Source organism: Onychomys torridus, chromosome 5, assembly GCF_903995425.1.
Source record: "Onychomys torridus chromosome 5, mOncTor1.1, whole genome shotgun sequence".
NCBI lineage: Eukaryota > Metazoa > Chordata > Mammalia > Rodentia > Cricetidae > Onychomys > Onychomys torridus.
Genome location: NC_050447.1, coordinates 80,240,828 through 80,265,049, shown reverse-complemented (window position 1 = coordinate 80,265,049; position 24,222 = coordinate 80,240,828). Strand labels below are relative to the sequence as shown.

At 39.7% G+C, this 24,222-nt stretch overlaps 1 protein-coding gene across 1 annotated transcript in view; it reads right to left on the bottom strand.

Annotated features, from left to right (window-relative positions):
* The window catches only part of Gpr158 (G protein-coupled receptor 158), a 356,067-nt gene that overhangs the window by 300,375 nt on the left and 31,470 nt on the right, over positions 1 to 24,222 (bottom strand). The window contains exon 2 of the mRNA XM_036187671.1: positions 19,379 to 19,484. Within this exon, the coding sequence (XP_036043564.1) occupies positions 19,379 to 19,484 (106 nt within the window). The remainder of the gene's footprint in view (positions 1 to 19,378; positions 19,485 to 24,222) is intronic.

The following is a 24,222-nucleotide window of genomic DNA, read 5'->3' as shown; positions in this document are numbered from 1 at the left end:
ACAGGTGACTGTGACCCGCCCGACAATGGTGCTGGGAACCAAACTCTGATCCTCTTAATGAAACCAAGAACTCTTAATCTTTGATCCATCTCTCCAGCCCTGATATTATACATAAATTTAAACCATAAGGTCAGTCTTACTCATGAGCACTATGACTAGGTCACAGCCTGGGCTAAAGGTTTGCTTACACCTACAACTGAACAAAATTCTAAACTGAAACATAATGTAATCAATTCCTGAAATAATGATATGTTTTCTATGCATTATAATGCAGGACATGTGTCTGTACATCTCTATGTATGCCTATACACATCTTGATGAAAAAATGAAAAAGACTATAATAAACATAGTTACTATAATTAATAACAATTAAATAAACATATTTGTTAATAACATAAGCTAGTGCCACACCAAAGTAGGGAAAACATTCTATGAAATCCAACAGGCATCATCCTAGAACTCAAAGACTAAACTGGAATCCATCAGGTAGTTAAAGTGGGAAGCAGTGTGCATGGAGCAAATAAATGCACAGAACCATGAAATCATATGGGAGAGTTGTGGGAAACAAGTGGCCATTTATTACAGAATGGGATAAAGTATAAATTTAGAAAAGCATGTTGTGCATCCTAATTATATACATTGTTAGGGTACTTGAAATACAGCTATGGAAAATACCAATGTAGTAGGACCTTGTGAAACTTAAAGTCCATCACAGAAGACCAACACATATCAACAATTACAAGTAAAGGGTATTTTCAAGCTTACTATGCACTATGGAAAAGAACTAACATGTGTAGGAAACATTCAATGCAAAGCATGGATAACAGAATTATCCACACTTACAGGAAAGTGAACTTCAGAGAGGTTAAGAAATATGGGCTGTCTGAATATAAGCAAGCACTTTAAACTGTAATAAGCCATATGGTTGCAAGGAAAAAATCAATATGATATAATCTTTTTTTTTTTTATTTTTTGCCAGAGCTGAGGACCAAACCCAGGGCCTTGCACTTGCTAGGCAAGCACTCTACCACTGAGCTAAATCCCCAAACTTCTTTTTTTTAATGATATAATCTTTATACAAAAATTTCCTAAACTCGGCAGTGCAGGTGATGAGGAATTAGAGAAGAATGAGAGTAAATGAAAAAAAAAAAAAAACTACCAGAGCCCAGGCAGGCTGAGAGCATAGACTTCAGGTGCTCTGCTCAAAAGAAAAAAAAAAGGAATAGACATGTTACATGATAGACAAATTCCTTTCTTGACTGTAGTAACTGCTTTGTAGAAACCCACAGAGGTGTCCTAGTGAGAACTTACTCAGGGTCCAAGAATCTGAGCTTGCCCTAACCAGCAAGGCTGCATAAGGGAATGATTTGAACATGGGCATGGTTACCAGGTGTTTGGAAGTTTCTACACTTGGCTGTGTGGTGTGCTTTGATCTAGCAAGGGGGAGGTCTTTTGCCCCGCCCCTTGGCATTGTTATAAAAGCCCGTTTGAAGAGACAGAATGGGCCATTGGGTTTTGATCCAGGTCCTCCTGAAACTATCTTGTGTTTCTGTCTTTCTCTTCTTTGCTGTCTTTCTATCTAAAAGTTTCTTATCCCTCTCTCCTTCTCATAGGAACCCTTTTAAAAGATGGGAGATGGCCTCCCACATTGCTTCATGAAGAACTATAAGAGAGACAAATGTCATATGTTCTCTCTCATCTGAGGCTTCTAGCCCAAATCTTCATATGTGAGTACATATCCTAGAGTAACTACGGAAAACAGAAAAGTAAAAAGGGACTGTGGCAGGAGTGGAGGAGCAATGGAGAGGAGAATAGCAAGGTGTGGGTGGTCTGAGGAGGAAACAGAAAAATACAGAAACTCCATTAGGGAGTTGAGAGATAAATAGATAAGGAGTAAAATAAAAGTAATAATGTCTGAAAAAGTCATAAGGAAGCATCTAGTATCTACCTAAAAATACCTATACTGCACATTATGTTGGTGTATAAACACACATATATGGTTTAAATGAAATTTTCCCATCTGGTTTGACAATGCTTCCTCCCAAGAGCCAAAGACCATCTAACAAAAATCCCAACACCAGGCATGAGAGGCCTTATTTGAATTGTTGGTCAGGGTTTTCCAAGACAAAACATCGCAGACTATTGCTACTGCCCTTGGCTGCAACCCCTCCCGGAGGTGGAAAGTAAGTCCCTATTGCTTCAGATATAGAGCCCAGAGCCCCCTGAGCTGGGACTGACCTGAAAGCCTTCTCCCTGAAGACTAGCTTTCATGGTACCAATAGGTGCCACATAAGGTTCCAAAGGAGGAAAGCAACCAACAGTCCTTTACAACCACATCAATGAGCAGCATGGCAAATAACCCTAAGAGTGCAGTAGAGACACACATACCTTAGTGGTAATCAACAGCTCTCTGATTGGATTTAAGGTCATTTAACAAGGGGAAAGTTATGCTTTGGAAACCTAGCCAAATACCCATGGCTTAGTGAAGTTGTGGATCTTGGAGGAGAACCTACAACCACCACTTTATTAAACTACCATAAATCCTAACTACAGTCTAAACACCTTCTCTTATGCCAACAAATAAGTGTAGTTCTTATTTCTCATCAAGGAAATTTCTCTTTGCAATAGACAGAGACCATTGCAGAAACCCATAACCAGTCAAAAGGCAGAGTTGTAGACTCCAATCCCAAAACAACTCCTGCACCCCAGGCTCAGGGATCATTGTAGAAAAGGGGACTGAAAGATTGTATGAGCTAGAGGATCAGAGAGTTTGCTGTGAGGCTGTGTATTCTAGGAATATCAGAAGCTTCACCCACAAAGTCACACCAAGATGATTGCCAAACACATGAGCTAAAGAAGTACAACAACAATAAATATGCTAATGGGGGTGGGGGAAGGAGCAGGAGACTGTAGACAGACTTTTCCATCCCACCTGCCCATTCCCAAATAACCACACAGAGACTTCTTATTAATTATGAAAGCTCAGCCCATAGCTTAGGCTTGTTTTTTAACTAGCTCTTATAACTTCAATTAAGCCATTTCTATTCTATTCACATTTCTATTCTATTCATCTATGTGCTGCCCTGAGGCTCATTTACCTCATCTATATACTACCCATCCTGCTTGCTCTGCATCTCATGGTGTCTCCTTGCAACTCTGCCCTTCTTCCCAGCATCCTCTGTGCCTGGAAATCCTGCCTAGCTATTGGTCATTCATTTCTTTATTAAATCAATCAAAGTGACATATCTTTACACAGTGTAATCAAATATCTCACAACAGGAGGCCTCAACCCTACACAGAGAACTACAAACAATGAAGGCATGTTGAAAGCAGGAAAAAGTAGTCTTTCACAGAAAGCACACCAATTAGTCCAATACCAAATGGTCAACCCTAAAAACATACATTCCAGTAACATTGTACAGACTGAGCAGGTTATATTTGTGTACTTAGGAATATATATGTGTATGTACATATGTATGTAACAATTTATGAAAAAAGAGGCCATGAATTTGAAAGAAAACAAGGGATTTTCTTTCCCATATGGGAAGGCTTAGATGGAGGAAAGGGAAGGGAGAATGATGCAGTTGTATTATAACCTCAAAAAATAGAAGAAATATTTCTTTTAAAAAGCACATTGTGTCACTCTAAATCAGCAGTTCTCAACCTGTGAGTCGTGATCCCTTTTGCAGTCAAACAACGCTTTCACAGGGACCACCTAAAACCATCCCACATATCATGTATTTACATTACAGTTCATAACAATAGCAGAACTACAGCTATGAAATAGCAACAAAAAATAGTATTATGGTTAGAGGTCAAAATGTTTGGAAGGTTCAGAACCACTGCTCTAATAAACATAATACTTAAAAGTCATCACATGTATGAGGGGGGAAACAGGTTGATAAAGTCCATTTGTAGTAAAGGAAGAAAAGATTCATGAGATGGCAGAGGTAAAGTCAATATAGTATCGAAGAAAGGGGAAAGGCTACTGCAGTGAGCAGAGGTCACATTACAAACACTTTCATAACTCAAAATCTAACCATCTCTGCACAAGGAAAAAAAATGGACTACTTTATCGCCAGCTGCCCTACTCCCTGGCCCACCCTTAGGTTCAACACATGCACCAATGTGGCAAGAACATAGCAGCCTGTGTTTGCTATCTGTTGTCATGAAAAACCAAGACCAATGGTAACTTGAGGAGGAAAGGATTTTTCTCATCTTATGAGACAGTCCATTATCCAGGGAAACCAAAGCAGGAACTTAGAGGCAAGAACTTCAGTAGAAACCATGGAGAAGTGCTGCTTACTGGCTTGCTCCCTGTGGTTTGCTCAGTCTGCTTGCTTTGTTGCTGTTGCTGTTGCTGTTGTTTTGTTTGGGTTTTTTGTTTGTTTGTTTGTTTGTTTGTTGAGACAGAGTTTCTGTGTGTAACAGCCTTGGCTATCCTGGAACTTGCTTTGTAGACCAGGCTGGTCTTGAACTCACAGACTTCCACCTGCCTCTACCTCCTGAGGTATGGGATTAAAGGCATGAACCACCATCTGGCTTCAATCTGCTTTCTTATACAACCCAGAACCACCAGACCAGGGGTGGCACCACCCACAATGGGCTGAGCTCTTCCTCATCAATCATTAATCAAGAAAATACCCCAATAGAATTGCCTTCAGGCCAATCTGATGGAGGCCTTTTCTCAATTGAGGTTCCCTCTTCCCAGATGACCTTAATTTATATCAAGTTGACAAGAAATTAATCAGTACAGATATTTAACATCTTAAATAGTAGCACTGAGAAATTTACAAAATATGTATTAATTTATTTAAAAACAATGAATACATTCATTGTGTGTTAAGTAATGTAATTATAAAAACAATTATATTTTCAAAAATATCTAGAAAAATATTATTTTACATTCTTGAAAATCTCTTTGTTATCTGCCTTATTCCAAAACAACAGGATTCTCATCTCCTTTTATCTGTTCAACCTGCCTCTGCACCACACCTTCCTGAATCTCTGTGTACCCAGAGGACAGTTCAAAAGTCAACCAATAGCTTTGAATTATCCTGAAAATGTTTTTAACTTCATGGATCCCCTTGACTAGGTCTAAGGTCTTCCAGGAGTCCTATAAGTAAGTCAGTTTACATTAAGTCTCAGAACCGGGCTTCAATAGAACTAGAAAGTTAAGCCTGCGACATAAATAACCATTACAAACATGAATAAATATGAAACTGACTCCTTGGCCTTCCACTGGGTAAGTACCAGCTGAGAAAAACGGCTTTCTTATGCATAAAGCAGAGATTGTAGCAGCAAGCCAGCAGAGGGATCTCTTAAAATAATTACATAATCAAGATCAGGCCATGGCTTCAGCTCATTTCAATAATGACGATGAGATAAGAACGTGGCTGAGGACAGCTCTCTTTCCCAAAGAACTACAGAAATGAAGTGGCTAGCCATGTGTTTAGAACAGTGCAGAGTGTTCCATCCAGGAGGCAAAGCATGAATCAAAAGCCCTTTGCAGAGTCTCACTCAGACCGAGGAGTCTCTGACCACGTTTATCCTGCTGAAAGAGACTCTGAATGTACAATATTTCTTTCCTCACCTAATTTCCTGCTGCATGAGCAATAGCTGTAAATTTCCTCTACTAACAGTTGCTTTTTTTTCTCTCCTGATCCTTCTATTTTCAAAGACCTTTCAGTCCAGCCTCATCATTTAAATTTACTGACTTGTCAAACTCACTACACACCTACATAAGGGTTTATCTTGTGAAGTACCAAACTACATACATAATGAGTGTAATACAGTTTACTGTAGTCTTGTAAAGTTTGTAGACAGTAGCCACCCAAACTATGAATACTCTAAACAAAAGTGGGAAAGTGCAATGACTTCACATGACAAAAAAGGGTAGGTACTTGCACACATTGCTTTGAGGACAAAGGCATATGTCAACATGCTAGGTTCCATTGCTATCATCTACCACCCACTACTAATCTGTGGGGAGGGAAAAACAATGAGAAATCTCAACCTGTACTGGATGCACACATATGGACCACCTGGTAAGACATCAGAAATAACAGTAACCATTGTAATGAGATGAAGAGGGTAGTAAGTATGTCTTGGTATTAGGGAAAGGAGGCAGGTCAAGGAATGAAGTCTAACTCTTATATAATACAGACAGTTAAAGCTGTCTGAATCAGCCAAAGGCAGTAGCTAAGCAACATGGTTTTCCCCTGTGCTCCAAAGGGGGCTGCTGAACTTCAGTAGCCTGGTTCCTCACTGAAAGCTTTGACAAGTTTCCACCGTGTTTTATATAACTGTAGTGGAGGGAGTGCCCCATTAGATCTGATTTGCTGTCATAATGGGATTTTTTCCCACATAAGCTAATGATGCAGAGTTATATTTAACCCCAGAAGTCACCCTCAGGCACTTGCTGTACACTCTGATTGCTTCTCATATCTAGATTTCGACAACTAGCAATTTTTATGCTACAGAAAATGACAAAAGCCAAGGTTTAATAGGTAGGTTTACCCCTCCCAATTGGCTCCACTATAAATTTAGTTACATATTCTGAATCTGTTCACTAACTTCCAATTTCCTCAGATGCTTTCTCAACAAATGGAAAAGACTGAGAGAGTCTGGTACTTTAAATCCATGTCCATTGATGTGTGTAATTTAATACTCTCACCCAGCCTATACTTGCCTTGCTGCATAAACTGTAGATCTTCATCCAGATTTCTAAGCCACAGAGATGCTTAGCCGCATCTTAGTATTTTATTTTCAACAATAGAGTCCAACATTTACTTATATATTTTCATAAATATTCACCTTGGCTTCAGTGCTCATGATGAGCTGAACCTCTCATATGTACTTATATTCTATTCCTTTATTCTAATTCTTGGAGCAGAATGAGTTCCTTCCCTCAATACCAATCTCTTAGGTGATGCTCAGACAAGTATTCAAAGCTTTCACCAATCCCTATCCAAGAACACAAATCATGCCCCTTGGGTTCTGTTTCAAATTGGACATTACCACTGTTCAAAGTCACAATCATACATTAAACCAAGAGAAACTCCTGCTGCCAGTCAATTTAGACGCTGATAAGGAACTATGAGCACTTAGCCCTAAATGAGACATTTTTATCATCCCCACTACTACCACCAAGGCTCAGAGATCATTAACATAAGAGGAAGCAGAAAAATATAAAGCTGAAGGATGGGAAGAGTTGCAGTAAAATGCTGTCATTAGACATGACATAGCTGTTGCACTCAAAAAACTCAGAGTAGTTGTGGTTACCTGCACAAGACAAAGCCAATCAAACTTCCAGCAAATATTAGGAGATATTCTCCAGGCCCCATCCCTTACTGAGGATCTATTGGCAATTGATAGTCACTGAAGGTGAGAAAATCATTCTTTTCTACCATTACCAGGGTGTGGCACTGGTAAGGTTACCATGCTCCATTGGGTGGCCCCACACCTACACACACATGAGCAGCACTTATTGGACTTAGGTTATCAAAAATGAAGAGAAGGAAGAAGAGAAGAAATATGATGAAGAAACAGGGCAGGAGGGGGACAATGATGACAATGATATGAAGTTGGGAAAAGCAAAGGGGGGATTGGGAGGGGAGAGATGGAGAGTAGACAAGATCATATTTCATTGTATACATGTATGAAATTCTCAAAGAATTACAAAAAATAAGTCTCTGGGGGAAAGAAATAACTCTTGCTGCCACAACTTACCTGCCTACAAAATAGGATCACTCACTGGTCCTAGGAAAACTCTGAACATAAGCTCACCATACCTCTTGGAAACTTGTCCTGGCTACCCATGAGTTACATCAGTACATCTGGACTGGTCTCTGCCTAATTTCCCACAGGAGTGACTCCATCATGTGTCTTGGCTGCACTCCCAGTAAGAGGATCATAGAGATGACCTCCTATGGCCCCCTACTGGTCAGAGAGTCTTTAAGTAACCATCCATCATTTCTACCACCTTCTTATAGATTAGATTCCCAAACCACCACACCAGGTATTTTTATCTTTGTCAAGCTGTAGTTCTTGGTTTCCTTTTGTGTTAAATAGAAATAACTGTTGTAGCCATCACTGAAGGTGACTATATATTTCCTGACTATGACTTTATTATTGTTAAATGTTTTCTTACATGGAAATTCAGAAACAAACTTTATATGACTGGGACAAATTGCTTTTGAGATCTCATAGACTGTGCTTAAGCAAAGAAAACCTAAGTACTAAACCAATAGTCAGGATGCCCAGGAGAAAGTGGTGGCACATATCTATAATCCCATACTTGGAAGCTGACTCAGAATGATCACAAGTTCAAGACCAGCCTAGGCTACATGAGTCTTTGCCTTTAAAAAATGGGAATGGGAGGCTAGAGACTAATAGCTCAATGGCAGAATACATGGCTACCTGACAAGGATCCAGGGTTGATTCCCAGCATTGGGGCACATGTACCTTTATGCGTACCACTCATGAATAAGGTTTTGTGAAAGTTTTATTTTTGTAACATTTCAGAGAGTCCAGAAATAAAAAGCAATGAACAATAACTCTGAAAGTAATTGTTAGTAATAAGTTATTTAACTTTACTTTTAAAAAAATTCTTGGGTTTAGAGATAATTTTACCATTTCTAAAGATGTAGGTAATTTCCATGTTAATAAGATATGTGTGCTTATTTGCTTTTACATAAAGAATTAAATATTGCTAGATATTTGATACAGCATCTTCAAGTTATTAAAAATTGATATTTTTATTTCGTAATTATCAATGCTAAGAATGCCTCTGACTAAATAAATATGTAGCACAAAACCACAACCAAAATTATACAATGGAAAAAAGAAAGCATCTTCAACAAATGGTGCTGGCATAACTGGATGTTGGCATGTAGAAGAATACAAACAGATCCATATCTATTACCCTGCAGAAACTCAAGTCCAAGTGGATCAAAGACCTCAACATAAACCCAGTTACACCGAACCTGATAGAAGAGAAAGAAGGAAGCATCTTTGAATGCATTGGCACAGGAGATGACTTCCTGAATATAACACCAGGAGCACAGACACTGAGATCGACAACTAACAAATGGGACCTTCTGAAACTGAAAAGCTTCTGTAAGGCAAAGGACACTGTCAATAGGATAAAACAGTAGCCTACATGATAGAGCCATTTTACAAATGGTAGGAATCAAGAAGTTCTTGTCCTAATCCAAAGCAAAAATTCATTTCATCATTTTTTATGAAATTCAAATCAGCAACTCAACAATTTTTAAAACCAAACATTCTAATACAATATAATTCAAAGATATACATATTTGATACTTACATGTTGAAGAATGACAGTGAGAAGACAATAAAAATATGTTTTCCATAATTATAAAGTGTCTATAAGAGTGTAAACCTTGGGGATAGAGGGGGGCTTGGAAGTTGAGAGCACTTGTTACTCTTGGAGAGGACGGGGGTGGTATAACGTGTGGTGCGAAGTGTGCACACTGTGTGTTCAGAAGCAAGGCTGCAGTGAAGCCATGGATATAGCAGGGAAAGCATTGTCTGAAACACATGGGATTCATGACATGTTTGGTTTTCAATTAATCTTTGGTCTTTACACGTTCAGAAACTTGCTGTTGCCATTTTTTTTTTCACATATGGAGGCTGTTGCCTACATTTTAAGACACTGGGAGTTGGCTTGTACAAATCACCCTACACTCATTTCCAAAGTTACAGGCTTCACTATTCAGGGTTTTAAAAAAAGGGTTGGCAGCTGGCATCTTACCAAGCCCCTCCTCAGCTACTAAATTCGTTTCAGAAAGACTTCCTCATACAGTAGTTCTCTGTATCACTGAATCCTCGTGAATTGCTGAATCATATTGGAAAACTAGCTTTCATTATCACTGAACTATTCTAATACATCATAATTTATTTAGCCAATTCTGTATTGTTCATTTGTTTCTAAATTTTCAGGGCACGCTACCGTAATGAAAGCTGTGGCACACAGATGTGTGGAGCAGATTCGGAAGATTTTCTTTGGCAAACAAAAGAAAAAAACTGTTTAACCAACAAGTGTGTGTTTTTAATTATAGTGATTTTACCATCTTACCAGAAAGTTCAATAGCAACTGCATTTCTACCAACTCTTCATGGTAGAATACTCTGCACACAGTATAGTAATTTGATTTGGTTTGGTTTGGTTTGGTGAGACAAGGTGTGTCCAGATTGGTCTTCAATTCACAGTCCCCCAACCTTAGCTTCTTGAGTGAAGAAACTACTGTTTGCTAATCTAGTAGGCAAAATTCTTTCACCTTTAGGAACTGTGTGAAGATTTATCTTTTATGATAGAGATGATTATTTAATATTTTGTATGTTAGTCACTTAGCACCTAAAAATGTCATGGTTGATTACATTTTCAAATTTTCTGGATCTCTGGAGAATGTAATGACTTGTTTAAATTATGATTTCCTTTATTATTCACATTATTTTAAAGAGTAGGAATACACTTGGAACACATACCTGTAATACTAGCACTTAGAAAATGAGGTGGAGTAACTGTTGCGACCCTGGAACCAGCCCGAGTACTAAGCTAGCTAGGGCTACATAGCAAATCTGTCTCAAACACACACACACACACACACACACACACACACACACACACACACACACACATCTTGCAAGATGCATTTGAATTTGTCTATCAGAAAAAGTAACAATCAAATGTATATATTGTTAATTATTAAATTTACAATTAGTGAGACTGTGTTCAGCAAACCTCAAACAGAAAAGACTAGTATAGCTAATTAAATAGGGGGAGAATTCAAGTCAGAAGTGGCTTGTGTGCGGTAGTATTAGAAACAGTACTCTACCACTTAGATAGAGCACAACCCACAACTTGCAACTTTCCAGAAAGAAAAATATGTAGTGTTCTGTAGAGGAGATGTCTAGACAACCACAAAGCCTCAGTATCTCTTAGCTTCCCACAAAAGATTCACACTCTCCCAACCACAAGATGGCAAAGGGCATTGAGTACCCTTGCATCAGTCGCTAGGAGCATGGATTTGAGAGCAAAGTTTTATCTCATCCAATTTGTACGAATCAAAATTAGTTTAGGAACTCTCAAGAACATGATAAACACCACCACCCCCCAAAAAAATCAATCAGCATCTACAAATTTTAGAGAAAAAAAAATTATATAAGAAATTCAAACAAGTTAATTATTCACAACTCTGAGAACAAGTCAGGAAACCCACTTAGTTGGGCTTGGTAAAGCAAGGCTGTTTTACTGAACCACAGGATATTCAGCCTAATGGAAAGACAACTTAACAGTAGCTGAAAATAGTCTCCAAATAGCTGAGGGAAAGGTTTCCATTTTTAATTTGGACAGTTCCCATGGAAGAAAGCAAAAGCAATGCCTGCAGATGAAGGAGGAACATCGACAGAGGGCTGGCTGTAGATTTCTGTCTGCACCTGGCACCCTATGAGGTACCTTGACACACCACTTCACTGCTGTTCATTCTGATAAGGAGGTGTTGCTTCCCTTTAAACAGCCACAGTTTATGCTGGTAAGGAGTGAAAAGCCATGGTGCAGTGTGACGGGCATTTAAATGTCTGGGTGATGGCCAGTCTGCTGCTCTCCATTTGCTGGAAGATTTTTTTTTTCATTTCTAACATGATATAATGGCATGTAAAAAGCAGTGTGCAGAGCTGGAGAGACGGCTCAGAGATTAAGAGCACTGGCTGCTCTTCCAGAGGTCCTGAGTTCAATGCCCACCAACCACATGGTGGTGGCTCACAACCATCTACAGTTGGATCTAATGCCTTCTTCTGGCATTCAGGCATACATGCAGATAGAGCACTCATATTTATAACATAAACCAATAAATCTTAAAAAAAAAATAAAAATAAAAAACCAGTGTGCAAGGGTCTTGCTTCATTTCTTTTTCTCTGGGACAAGGTTTTGCCCTAAATTTCTGACTTCCAAGATCACAGCACAAGATACCATGGCTGATTCTGCCCTCACTCCACTGAGTTAATACAGTAGGTCAGGAGAAGATTTCAGAAGCCAACATCAGCCCTGCTCAACTGATAGAACTTGTTCCAGGAGCCACAGGTCAACACTCCAGAAAAATTATGAAGTGAAGTTGGTCTTGCTTAAGAATTGGACATACAGAAGTCCCTCTACTATTTACAAGAGGAGAATATTAAACATTAGCAAAATACAGAACCTACTCCAATGTCCTCAATGTCCCTCACTGAATTTGAAGGTAATGTTACTGATTGGGCTGTTCATAGAAACTCAGAGATTTGAAAGCCTTCAAAACTTATGTGTCCCATCTGTACTAAGAGCTAGATCATCTTCTAGAACTGTCTGGCCACCTCCCTGTCCTCTATGGTAGCCATTGGTTACAAGCAGCTATGAAATGCTTGGATCGGGTTATGGAGGCCATTTAACCTGAAATTTTCATTTTTACTTAATTTTATTTATTATAAATTAAAACTAGTAGCCATATATGGCTAGTGCTTCTCACAACAGACATCACAATTGTAGAAATACAACAATTTTTTCTAAAAATTCCAATGAAAATAGTGCCCTGATACAACAGGGTACACAAGATGAGAACCAATAAGTAGCTGCTTCCAACTTCTTCACTGAGTCGGAAATTAAACTAAAGATCTCTCAAAAGCACTGTAGACGCTGTTAAATGCTCAGAGGATGAAGCTATGTTCTGAATGCAAGCATTTTCCAAAGAGAAGAGGCAAGCACGGCTTTCTTTACAGTTTTGCACTGAACTCCTCTTTTCATATACTAAGTGATACCCATTCTTACCTCTTAAAGCATATTTTCTAACTAAAATTATGTGGAGTTACAGACAGACTCCTATCTAAGACATTCCATTAAGGAGAGACGAAGAGGTGCTGATCTGTGTGTGTGTGTGTGTGTGTGTGTGTGTGTGTGTGTGTGTGTGTGTGTATTCTGTGTAAGAGTATGGGCACACATGACTGTAGGTTTCTACTGAATACACAAGAAGGTACAAAATCCCCTGTAGCTGGGCTTACAGGCAGCTACAAGACTCACAATATGGGTTCTGGGAACCAAACTCCAGTCAAACTCCAAACGCTGTAACTGCTAAGATATCTTTCCATCTCCCAAAGTGATATTTTAGCAATCCTGAGAAAGTATCTCAAAGTGAGAATACAGAAAATGAATATTTGAAAATGTTTCCAGTGTGTGTGAGTTTTGTTGCCAAAATCCACAAATATTCAGAGAGCCCTGCAATTTAAACTTGAAGATAAAAGTTCCCAATCAATCTCACAAGAAGAGAATAAGCTGATTTTAAATATATATATTCCTTTAAAATACTAAAATGACCAGTTTCCGATTAACTTATAGGGACCAACTAATACCAGCTAAGATGAAAACTTGCTAGCTATATTTTCACATAACCTTTAAAAAACTGGTAGATAGAATGTGGTGGGTATTGTGTTCCCTGAAATATTGTGTGTTCCCCGAAATAAACATATCTGGGGTCAGAGAACAGACAGCCACTAGAACAGAACCAGAAATGGTGGCTAGAAAATGGGAAGACTAAGCCATAACAGAAGTTGGGTGGTGGTGGTATACACCTTTAATCCCAGCACTTGGGAGGCAGAGCTAGCCAGATCTCTGAGTTCAAGGCCACTTTAGAAACAGCTAAGCATGGTGACCCACGCCTTTAATCCTAGGGAGTGGGGGCAGAAAGAAAAAGGTATATAAGGCGTGAGGACCAGGAACTAAAGAAAAAAAAGCATGTAGTTAGTTAAGCATTTGGTTGGTTAAGCATTCAGGCTTTGGAGCAACACAGTTCAGCTGAGATTCATGTGGAGGAGGACTCAGAAGCTTGCAGTCTGAGGAAACAAGACCAGCTGAGGAACCGGTGAGGTGAGATAGTTGTGGCTTGTTCTGCTTCTCTGATCTTCCAGCAATCACCCCAATAACTGGCCTCGGGTTTGGTTTCATTAATAAGAACTTTTAAGATTCCTACTACATAGAACTGAAAAAATGGACATCATGATTTAGCAAAAAGAGTCAACAGTGGATTCATTCTGTTTGGATTGATAGATCCTTACAAAGTATGTTTATCACCTGTGATAGATGTTAAAACTAAGTATAAAACCAGCTGCACCTACAGCTGCATTGGATCGCTGCATTTCTAAGGAATAAATTATTTTAACAATGATGACAAAGAATTGGTTGTAACATTGTCAATGAAAAAATTTACTAAAGTGTGTGTTAACTGCAATGCTCTCATTAAAGATATGATTACTTACTTTTACAAAATATCATTTTCATTAAGTTATTTCATCCTCATGCTAACCTGATTACGTTTTCTGATTTACAAGAAGGTATATAAATACAATAAAAGATTTGTATACACTGTATATTTAAAAGGAGGCACTTAATGTTTACTAGTGGCCTATAAACAAATAGCTTAAAGCTACTGTCTTGGTGTTTCCTATTTCAATTTTTTTAAATTATTCTTATAGTAGAAATAAGCAAAAGTAGACTTTTAAGATAAAAATCAATTCATTTTGTATTTCTAATAAACTGTAAGAAAGAATTCTGTGTTTACTCAAAACATTAGTAGGAAAACAAGCTAAGAAATGTGTACTGAAAACACGGTCAATTAAACTCTGCAATGATACAGCTCAGTTAAGAATAATCAGCCTGCAGCCCATTCAGAGAGGTGGCCTCAGATCACGCTTCACTGTTCCTGGAGGGGGTGCCATAGCTTCCTAGACCTAGCTACATGAACTCAGTGGGAAATTCTTTCCCCTCGTGGTGTTTCTGGGGCTTTTGTCATTGACCCACATCAGTTTTCCACTTCCAACATCAGCCCCACTCGACTGACAGAACTTGACTGATAGAAAAGTCAACACTCCAGAAAAATTACAAAGTGAAGTTGGTCTTGCTTAACACTTGGACATATAGACGTCCCTCTACTATTGACAAGAGGAGAATATTAAACATTTGCAAAATACAGAACCTACTCCAAGCTGCAGTGTCTTGGTTTCTAATGATATTGATATTCATAAAGATAAAACCCTATATCCAAAAATGTGAATCATATTAAGTTTTTTCTAAAATATACAAGTTCACACAGAGAGCCTTGCAGTTAGAACCACAAGATCAGGACAAAATAAAAATGGAGCGGATGAAAACCACTCCAAGCAGGAGATTTTTCTTTGTTTTCCCAAATAGTGAACTCTTCAAGAAAACCTAGGTTGTAATCTCCAATTCAAATCTTCACAGAGAAGGACTAAAAGGGAGTTCCTACTGTTTAGATTCTCTAATTCACACCATCACAGAAAAAGACAGAACAGGGGTTCTTGGTGCTTAGACTCTCCAATTCCCACCAGCACAGAGAAGGATGGAAAAGGGGTTCCTGGTGCTTAGGCTTCAGGTATGATGTACACTGACTACAGCTTCTTGAAGAGCCTAACACCACCAGAGAGATTTGAGAAGTGTGAACAGTTCCACAATAGCCCTCGTATAACATATACTACACCACCAAGAACCTCCTAATCCCCGCTCAGAACCAAAAGCCCTTACTTTCAGCTTTAATACCTGTAAAAGCCACAGAACTTCTCCATCTCTTTCTATTGATTTTAGTTTAAAGTCTATTTTGTTAGATATTAGGATAGCTACCAGCTTGCTTCTCAAGTCCATTTGATTGGAAAGTCTTTTCTCAACCCTTTACTCAAAGGTAGTGTCTGTCTTTGAAGTTGAGGTATGTTTCTTATATGCAGCAGAAGGATGGATCCTGTTTTTATATCCATTCTATTAGCCTGTGTCTTTTTATAGGTGAATTGAGTCCATTGATATTAAGAGATAATATTGACTAGTGAATATTAATTCCTGTTATTTTTAGGGGGTAGTAGTATGTGTGTATTTCCCCTCTTTGGGATTTGCTGTTGTGGAATTATCTATTGCCTATGTTTTTGTGGGTGCATCTAGCTTTCTTGCATTGGAGTTTTCCTTCTAGTGTTTTCTGTAAGGCTGGATTTGTGGATAAGTATTGTTTAAATTTGGTTTTGTCATGGAATATCTTGGCTACACTATCTATGTTGACTGAAAATTTTGCTGGGTATAGTAGTCTGGGCTTTTAGTGTCTGCATTAATGTCTGTCTAGGACCTTTTTGCTTTCACAGTCTCCATTGAGAAATTGGGTGTCAGAGATCCATAGCCAAGCACCAAGCTGAGCTCCAGGAGTCCAGTAAAAGAGAGGGAGGAAGAATTATATAAGCACGGGGGGGGGGTAGGGGGGGGGGGGGGGGGAATGTCCGGTGGGGAGATCTACAGAGATAACTGAACCAAGCTCATGGGTACACATGAACTCTAGACTGACAGCTGTGGACCCTACATGGGACCAAACTAGGCCCTCTGCATGTGGGAGAAAGTTGTGTAGCTCAGTCTATTTGAGGGGCCCCTGGCAGTGGGATCAGGATCCATCCCTGGTGCATGAGCTGGCTTTTTGGAGCCCATTCCCTATGGTAGGACAACTTGCTCATACCTGATGCAGTGGGGGAGGAGCTTGGTCCCGCCTCAACTGAATGGACCAGGCTTTGCTGACTCCCCATAGGAGGCCTTACCCTTCTGGAGGAGTTGATGGGAGGTGGGTTGGAGGGAGGAAGGTGAGGGGGGAGTGGGATAAGGGGTGGGAGGGGATCTATGGTTGGTATGTAAAATGAAAAAAATTTTTTAAATAAATATTTTTTTTTAAAGCCACAGAACTGGAAGGGAGCTAAATATGCATTGTTTTACTTTTTCCTTTCTTTTCAGAAAAAAAGCTTATGTTATGGGTTTGAGTGTTTTGTCTGCATGTATGTATGTGCACCACATATGTACCTGGAACTGGCAGAGACCAGAAGAGGGCCCTAGATCTCCTGTAACTTGAGTAGAGGTGGTTGTGAATGGCCATGTGAAGGCTGGAAACTGAACCCAGGTCCTCTGCTCAGCAGCCAGACTTTAACCACCAAGCCCTCTCTTCGGTCCCTCAATTCATCTTCTTGATATTACTTTTGGAGCATTGAGCTTCTTGCTACAACATTTTCAAATAAGTCATTGAACTGTCAATTGTTCTAAAGAATATACTTTTCAAATTTTTCCATAAGAAAAATATTTGTACTAATAAATATATAAATACATGATAAATATACATAATCCTAAAAGTCACATATTTCAACTTAATCTTTGTTCATTGGAATAGAAAACAGTATTGTTTCTTGAAATAATTTATCTGAAAGCTCTAAAAATATGCAAGTCTCAGAAAATTGATATTGCTGATGCAATGAAAATAAATCAGTCTTCTAAAAGTAGTTATTGGTAATATAATCATCTAGTTAAAAAATGAATTCCATGAGGAAAGAAAAGTGGCTCAAAGATTATTACAAGCTAAAAACGGTCCGTCTTTCTGTTCTAGATAGACTGTGCATTGAATCCAGTACCCGCTCCAAAGCAAGGCTGCCTAGAAATTTTCCTAGACCAGTAACCACAGTGGGACATCCAGAGGGGAGGGGGGATCCATGCTAGCTAAAGACAATGCAAAATGGCCATACACAATTGCCATGAACATAATAACCAAGTTAAGGACAATCACCAATCATCAATTGAAAGTGAAATGTTTGAAATTGCCAGCATCATCCAGAGGGAAGTAAAGCCTCAGAAACATTCAAAACCATAGGAAGACCAAATAGAGGCAGAAGGAAAAGGAATGGTACATATGAAGACCCAGTCAGGTAGAAGTGGAGGTAAAAAGATAAGCTATAGTGGCTTGGCTATGTGGGGGTATATAGACATGAAAGAGATTTGAAAACGTGTGAGGAACCAAAGAGGCAAAATGGCATTAGAGGAACATGATGGAGGTAGAACAGACTTAGAGCAGCAGTTCTCAACCTGTGGGTTGTGACCTTTTTGGGGGTCAAACAACTCTTTCATGGAGGTCGCCTAAGGCCACCCTGTGTATCAGATATTTATGTTATGATTCATAACAGTAGCAAAATTACATTTATGAAGTAGCAATGAAAGTAAGTTGATGGTTGGGGGTCACCACAGCATAAGGAACTGTATTAAAGGGTTGCAGCATTAGGAATGTTGAGATCCACTGGATTTAGAGGGACATGGAAGAGTACTGAGGTGCTGGGTACTGGGGGAGGGAGAATTGAGGGATACTGTGATAAAGAGAATGGGCGTGGATAAAGCTATGTGTGATGTGTAGGGGAGTGTGGGACTTTGGCAGATTACTGGGAGTATGATGATCTTGGTGGTATCTGAGTGATGTGTAGTAGCATGGTTTGTTGGGTGTGCACATGATGCACATGCCAGGGGATTATACCCATATATGTTCATACATATACCACATATACACTCATTGTCATAAAGAAGTTAATGGCAAACATCCTCCTGGCTTAAATGGCCTTGCTTTGAAACCATATATACACACTGTGCACAACTGCCATTCACAACTGGAAAGAGTTCAAATTAAAGATGTTGGTTATGACTTTGTAAAACACACTGCTATTTAAAATAAACTGAGTCAACTTTCCTAACAAATTTTTGGAGTCAACATTGGGCTATTCCAAGTGTTAACAATCAGAAAACTGGGATTCTGTGCATTTTTTTCCACAGCATTTCTGGGCCTTAGAGACAGCTTAGTGAGAAGATATTCATTAGTATGTCATCACATTTCTCCTTTGAAACTGCAAAAGGCAAGTGACAAGGGTCATTGCTATTGTCAATGTTTCCTGAACAAAAAAGACGAGTCTTTTACAGAAGTATGATCTTGATTCTTTATCAGCAGATAAATCAATCAAGTAAGCATGGGTGGGAGTGGGAAGGAGGAAAATACGCACAGCTGTAACCAATCCCTTTCCAGGTCCCTACATAGAATTCTCTCCTTGTTTTCCAAATGTCCTTGCCATACCTACTCTACTACATTTTAGCAGATGGCAACATGTCTGAAGGGATCCCACAAATGTGACTGTCAGCATCACAGTGCATTAAAAGACACTTGCTCTGTCCCCCCGCCCCCGACTGTTTTCTCATTTCATGATTGTTGCACATTTCTAGCTCATTTTGAAGAATGAAATCAACCTTTAATTAAAGTCAAATTTCAGCCACACCTTGCTTTTCTCCTTGTCTAGAGATTTCCCCCAAATAGTTACTTACTCTGCAAAAATGTTCTTTTCTCCCCTCTTTCTGTTCATTTGACAGAACTGAAATCTGTACAGATTCTATTTTCTCATTAGGATTCACATGGTCATTCCCCCCACACAAATAAAACATGTGTCAGAACCATCCAAGCCTTTACTTCCAATTTCAGAGGTTCTAATCCTGGTATTCTTACCTCTGAGTTGTTAAGATGGCATTTGTGAGTTCCTGAAAACCAGCCATCACTTGAACATTGGTCAATGTCCACTTTCTGAAGATTTATATCAACTTTCATCACACCCCTAAAATGAAAAAGATAAAAAGAAAAAATTAATCTTTCGTCTTTAAATTTTCAAAGCGTGTTCTGCCCTGGAAATCAGACAGATGGAAAGAATGTCCTAAGTTGTTCATGCTACCCACTAAGATTTAACTCAGGCTTACTCAGTGAAGAAACATAGGAGGACAAACCAGCATATACTTATTTTGTTCAGCTTGCAAAGGTAAGGATTTGGTACTTTCACCATCTTGGGACACTTAGTGTAGTACCAGACAATATGGTTGTGAAAATAGCAGAAAATTTGACTCTAAAATGACACCCACCCAAAAATATCTTCTTTAAAAGTGAGTGTGGTCAAATATTAATCTCATTTCTTTCACAGCTGTAATTCTCATACTGTGGTGGGAGGTCAGAGAGGTGGGGGACATAGGGAGGTCAGAGAAGAAAAAGCTTCTTTTGCCACTGATCTTCTGTAAGTTACATAAATGCACAGATGGTAGATAGGTGGGTATTTACAATGTAATGTAAAATATATGATATCAGTTAGTATTAGTAGCTAAGATTAGGATAAAAGAACCTGTGCTTGCTTTGACCAGCTATCAAGAGCTGGCAAACTACTGCCAACATCGCCAACGTTATAAATGTATTATTCAATAAATTCTGACATCGTGGGTAGACACAAACATATCCATCTATTTTCTGACATAGTACACATGACAGATAATGGATGATAGTTATAATAAATTCTACAATATGTGCTGGTTTGTTTTTTGGTTTTTGTTTTGTTTTGTCAACTTGACAGAGGCCAGGGTCATCTGGGAAGAGGGAACCTCAACTGAGAAAACGCTTCTATCAGATTGACTCAGATTGTGTGGTTGGCTAGACTGTGGGGCATTTTCTTGATTGATGATTGATGGGGGAAGGCCAAGCCCAATGTAGTGGTACCATTCCTGAGCAGATGGTCCTCAGCTGTACAAGAAAGCAAGCTGAGTAAACCATGACAAGCAAGCCAGTAAGTAGTATTCCTCCATGGTCCCTGTTTCAGTTGCTGCCTACAGGTTCTTGCCTTGGCTTCCCTCAATGATGGACTGTGACCTGGGACATAGAAGCCAGATTAACTCGTCCCTCCCCAAATTGTTTTTGTTCGTGGTGTTTACCATGGCAATAGAAGGCAAACTATGACAGGAAACATTACAAAGGAAGAAATGTTATGGTGGAGGGGAACAGGCCAAAGGGATGAGAGGAGACCAGGATAAAATTTATCACTGGAATAATTACAGCCCCTCATATCCACACCTTTCATCACCAGCATCATGAAGTTTCCCACTGGACTATTATTATTGACTACTACATTTTAGTATTCTCCCTTGAATGCCTCATTATAAAGCATAAATTAACCAAAAGCCTATTTTTACTTGAGTCAAAACTGCTAGAAATAATGAGTTCAGGGTTTCTTTGATTTTTGTTTTGTTTTGTTGTTGTTGTTGTTTTCCAGCTATTGGCAACACCAACAAGGGCTTAGTGGCAAGACAGGTCAAATGTCTTGCTCCCTCAGCACTGTGGTCACCAGCGGGAACTGCAGGAGGCTGCCATTATTTTGCAGCTTTTCCTCGAAGAAAATTGGCTTCAGAAATAAGTAGCTTACTGGTTGAGAACGCTCTCCCATAATTTCAAGTTCGTATATAGAAATCAAAAAGTCGCCGCCGGACTTTCAACCCAGCCACAAAGCACTTAATGTTTGCTCCAAACCACCAGAGGTAAATGAGCCATGCGTTCACCAGATGGGAGATCAGCGCTGACTCATCTTCATTAGGGCCTCCTTGGTGCCTGGAGACCCACTGAGCCCTGGGGAAAGGTGCTGCAGACTTCCGGAGAGGGAGGTGGCGTTTAAGGGGACTCGGTTAGGGGAACAGCTCTTTTACTGGGGAATAGCAGACAGTTTGAAAGAAAGCAGAGACCCAAAAGTGTAAGATCCCCCATTCAGAGGCCAGCTCGCATCCCCTGGACGCCCACACCCTGAGTCCCTGGGGCAACGTCTCTGGGGCAGAAGTGCTGTTCCTTTCCTTCCACATCCAGGAAGCTCCACAGGCCGCCAGGAAATGTCTGTGGTTTAAACGTCTCAGGGCTGGAAAATGAGGGCCAGACAAAGCCTATTGGTGAGCTCCAGAGATTGGAAAACAACAAATGCTATACTCCTAAGCCCCTTAGTGCTCCACAGACCAATGTGTGTTCCCCTACTTGTTGGGGTAGAACAAGCCCCAAATTCCTTTCATCCTTGACAGTTCTAATTTTTTGCCACTGACAAGGGCTCTAAGTTGGCTTCACACTTTTTTTTTTTTTTTTTTAATTTTTTGTATTTTGACATTTCTGTCCCATTGCCACTAACTGGTTTCATCACTAACTGGTTTCAGATCTTCATCTTTAACCCAAGAAACAGCTGTTTTAATAATAGCTGTTTGGTTCTGTCTGGCCTTGTTCCAGGTAGTGGTCCCAGCGTGAAGTTTATAAAGTTCAGAGCTTACACATTCATAACAGTTTGACCTTTGTCCTGACAGATGTATTATAATTTTTTTGATAGATGCACACCACGGACACGCAGAGTATTACCAGAGGCTAATTCTGTCTCCCAACTGGCTACAGCAATAACTTAGCGTTTGAATTTGTTTTCCTGGTGCTGTGATAAACAGCATGACCAAAAAGCAAGTTGGGGGAAGGAAAGGTTCATTTATCTTATACTTTACATCCATCACCAAGGGAAGCTGAGGCAGAAACTGAAGTGGAGACAATGGAGGAAGACTACTTACTGGCTTGTTCCCTTTAACTTGCTCAGCCTGCTTTCTTTTATAACCCAGGACCACCTGCCCAGGGGTGACACCTAGTGCCATGAGCTGGGCTTTCCCACATCAATCATCAATCAAGAAAGTGCCCTGCAGACTTGCCTGCAGGCAGCTGGAGGAGGCCTTCCCTCAGCTGAGGTCCCCTTTTCCCAGGTGACTCTACTTTGCTTCAAGCTGACCAAAATTAACCAGCACTGTTAGTGCAGCCTGACTCTGCCACCGAAACAGTTACGTCATTACCTGTCTCCAGGTGCCTTCCACCATCCGCTGTGACATGCGCACCCTTTGAAAGTGCCTGCCAGAGCACAGCCCGCTCTCTTGCCTCTCTTGCCTCTTTCCTCTCTTGTTTTCTCTTCTTCCTCTTGTCTCTCTGTCCGCCTACCTCTGTTTCTCATGCCTCCACTCTGACACAGTCTTTCACTCTCTCGCTTTCTCCTCCCCTTCCCCTAATAAACCTCCTGCACAAACTCTTGTGCATAGCGTGTTTGCTTAGCGGCATACCTTGGTGGGGCCCGCTGAAAGATCCGTTCATATTTTCACAGGTCATTAATAGGCCAACGTTGTCACACTTCCTACCTATTGTGTGACAATGTCCCTTTTGTTCTACCAGCAATAGTACTTCCCTCTCCCTCATTGTCCTTTTGTTTTGTTTTGTTTTCAGACAGGGTTTCTCTGTGTAGCCCTGACTGTCCTGGAACTCACTCTGTAGATCAGGCTGGCCTCGAACTCAGAGATTCACCTGTTTTTGTCTCCGAAGTACTGGGATTAAAGGAATAAACAACCATTATTGTCTTTCAAGAGTTGCCAACAGGTTCCAGCTTTAACTATCACTGTGATTATTTCTGGGTCCAAAACTAGTGCCCCCTATTTTGTTATGGCAGGAGCCCACAGACTCAGAGTCTGTCCTGGTTAACTGTTGGTGGAAGGGGATGACCTGATGCAACTGATCATTTGATCTACCAGCCCCTGCTTTCATCAACTCTGTATTTCAGCACACTTTGTTTTAATAGTATATAATTTTTTGTTATTGAAAATAGATTTTTTTTCATCCAATATATTCTGATCATTACTCTAAGGCAAATGTGGAGGAAAAACTGTCTGATTCCTTCTAGATGCCAAAGAGCTACTTTTTGCTCGTTTTTTAATCTCTTTATGGTTGTGTTGTTAAAGCATACATGTCACAAAATTTATCAACTTAACAACTTCTAAATATCCAATTCAGTTATATTAAGCATTTTCACACTGCTATGTTGTACAACCAAACTACAGGCCTCTTGCTTTTGCAGAATGATGACTACACTCACTGCAATTCACCATGCCCCTTCCTGCCCAGCTCCTAGAGCAGAATCACCTTCCTAATTTTTGTCTCTTTCCTCTTGCATTTCAAATGGCATCTGTATTTTTAGTGGTGGCTCATGCTGCTTAGTGTAATGCTTCAATTCATCTATGTTATCCCATGTATCAGGATTTCCTTTCCTGAAAGTTGATATTCCTCCTTTTATTTATTCATCTACAAGTAGGCATTAGGCATGTAAATAATGCTGTTATGGAATAGCTTCATAATTTTAGCAACATTTAAAAGAAATATTAAAAGCCTGATCTGTGGTGTTTATAAATAAAACTGTTTCCTATCCTTAGTGTCTCCTAGCAAAAGATTCTCATAATATACATTAGGGTCAGAACCAAAAAACCACCACAGAATGGAGCAATGACAATCTTCAAGGCCTAACAATAGATCTAAGACAATGCTTCTTGAACATTTCTGTCCAAAGGGCTTCCACTGGTCAAATGATGTGCTTCTGGGCAGCAACTGAACAAAAGGAATCCCAGCAGTCTTAAGGTTTATTGCATAGTGCCAATGGGGCCCAGGGTTATTTCATTATGTTTATTATTGTTGTCAGGCTGTTTATTTGTCCACTTCTTTTT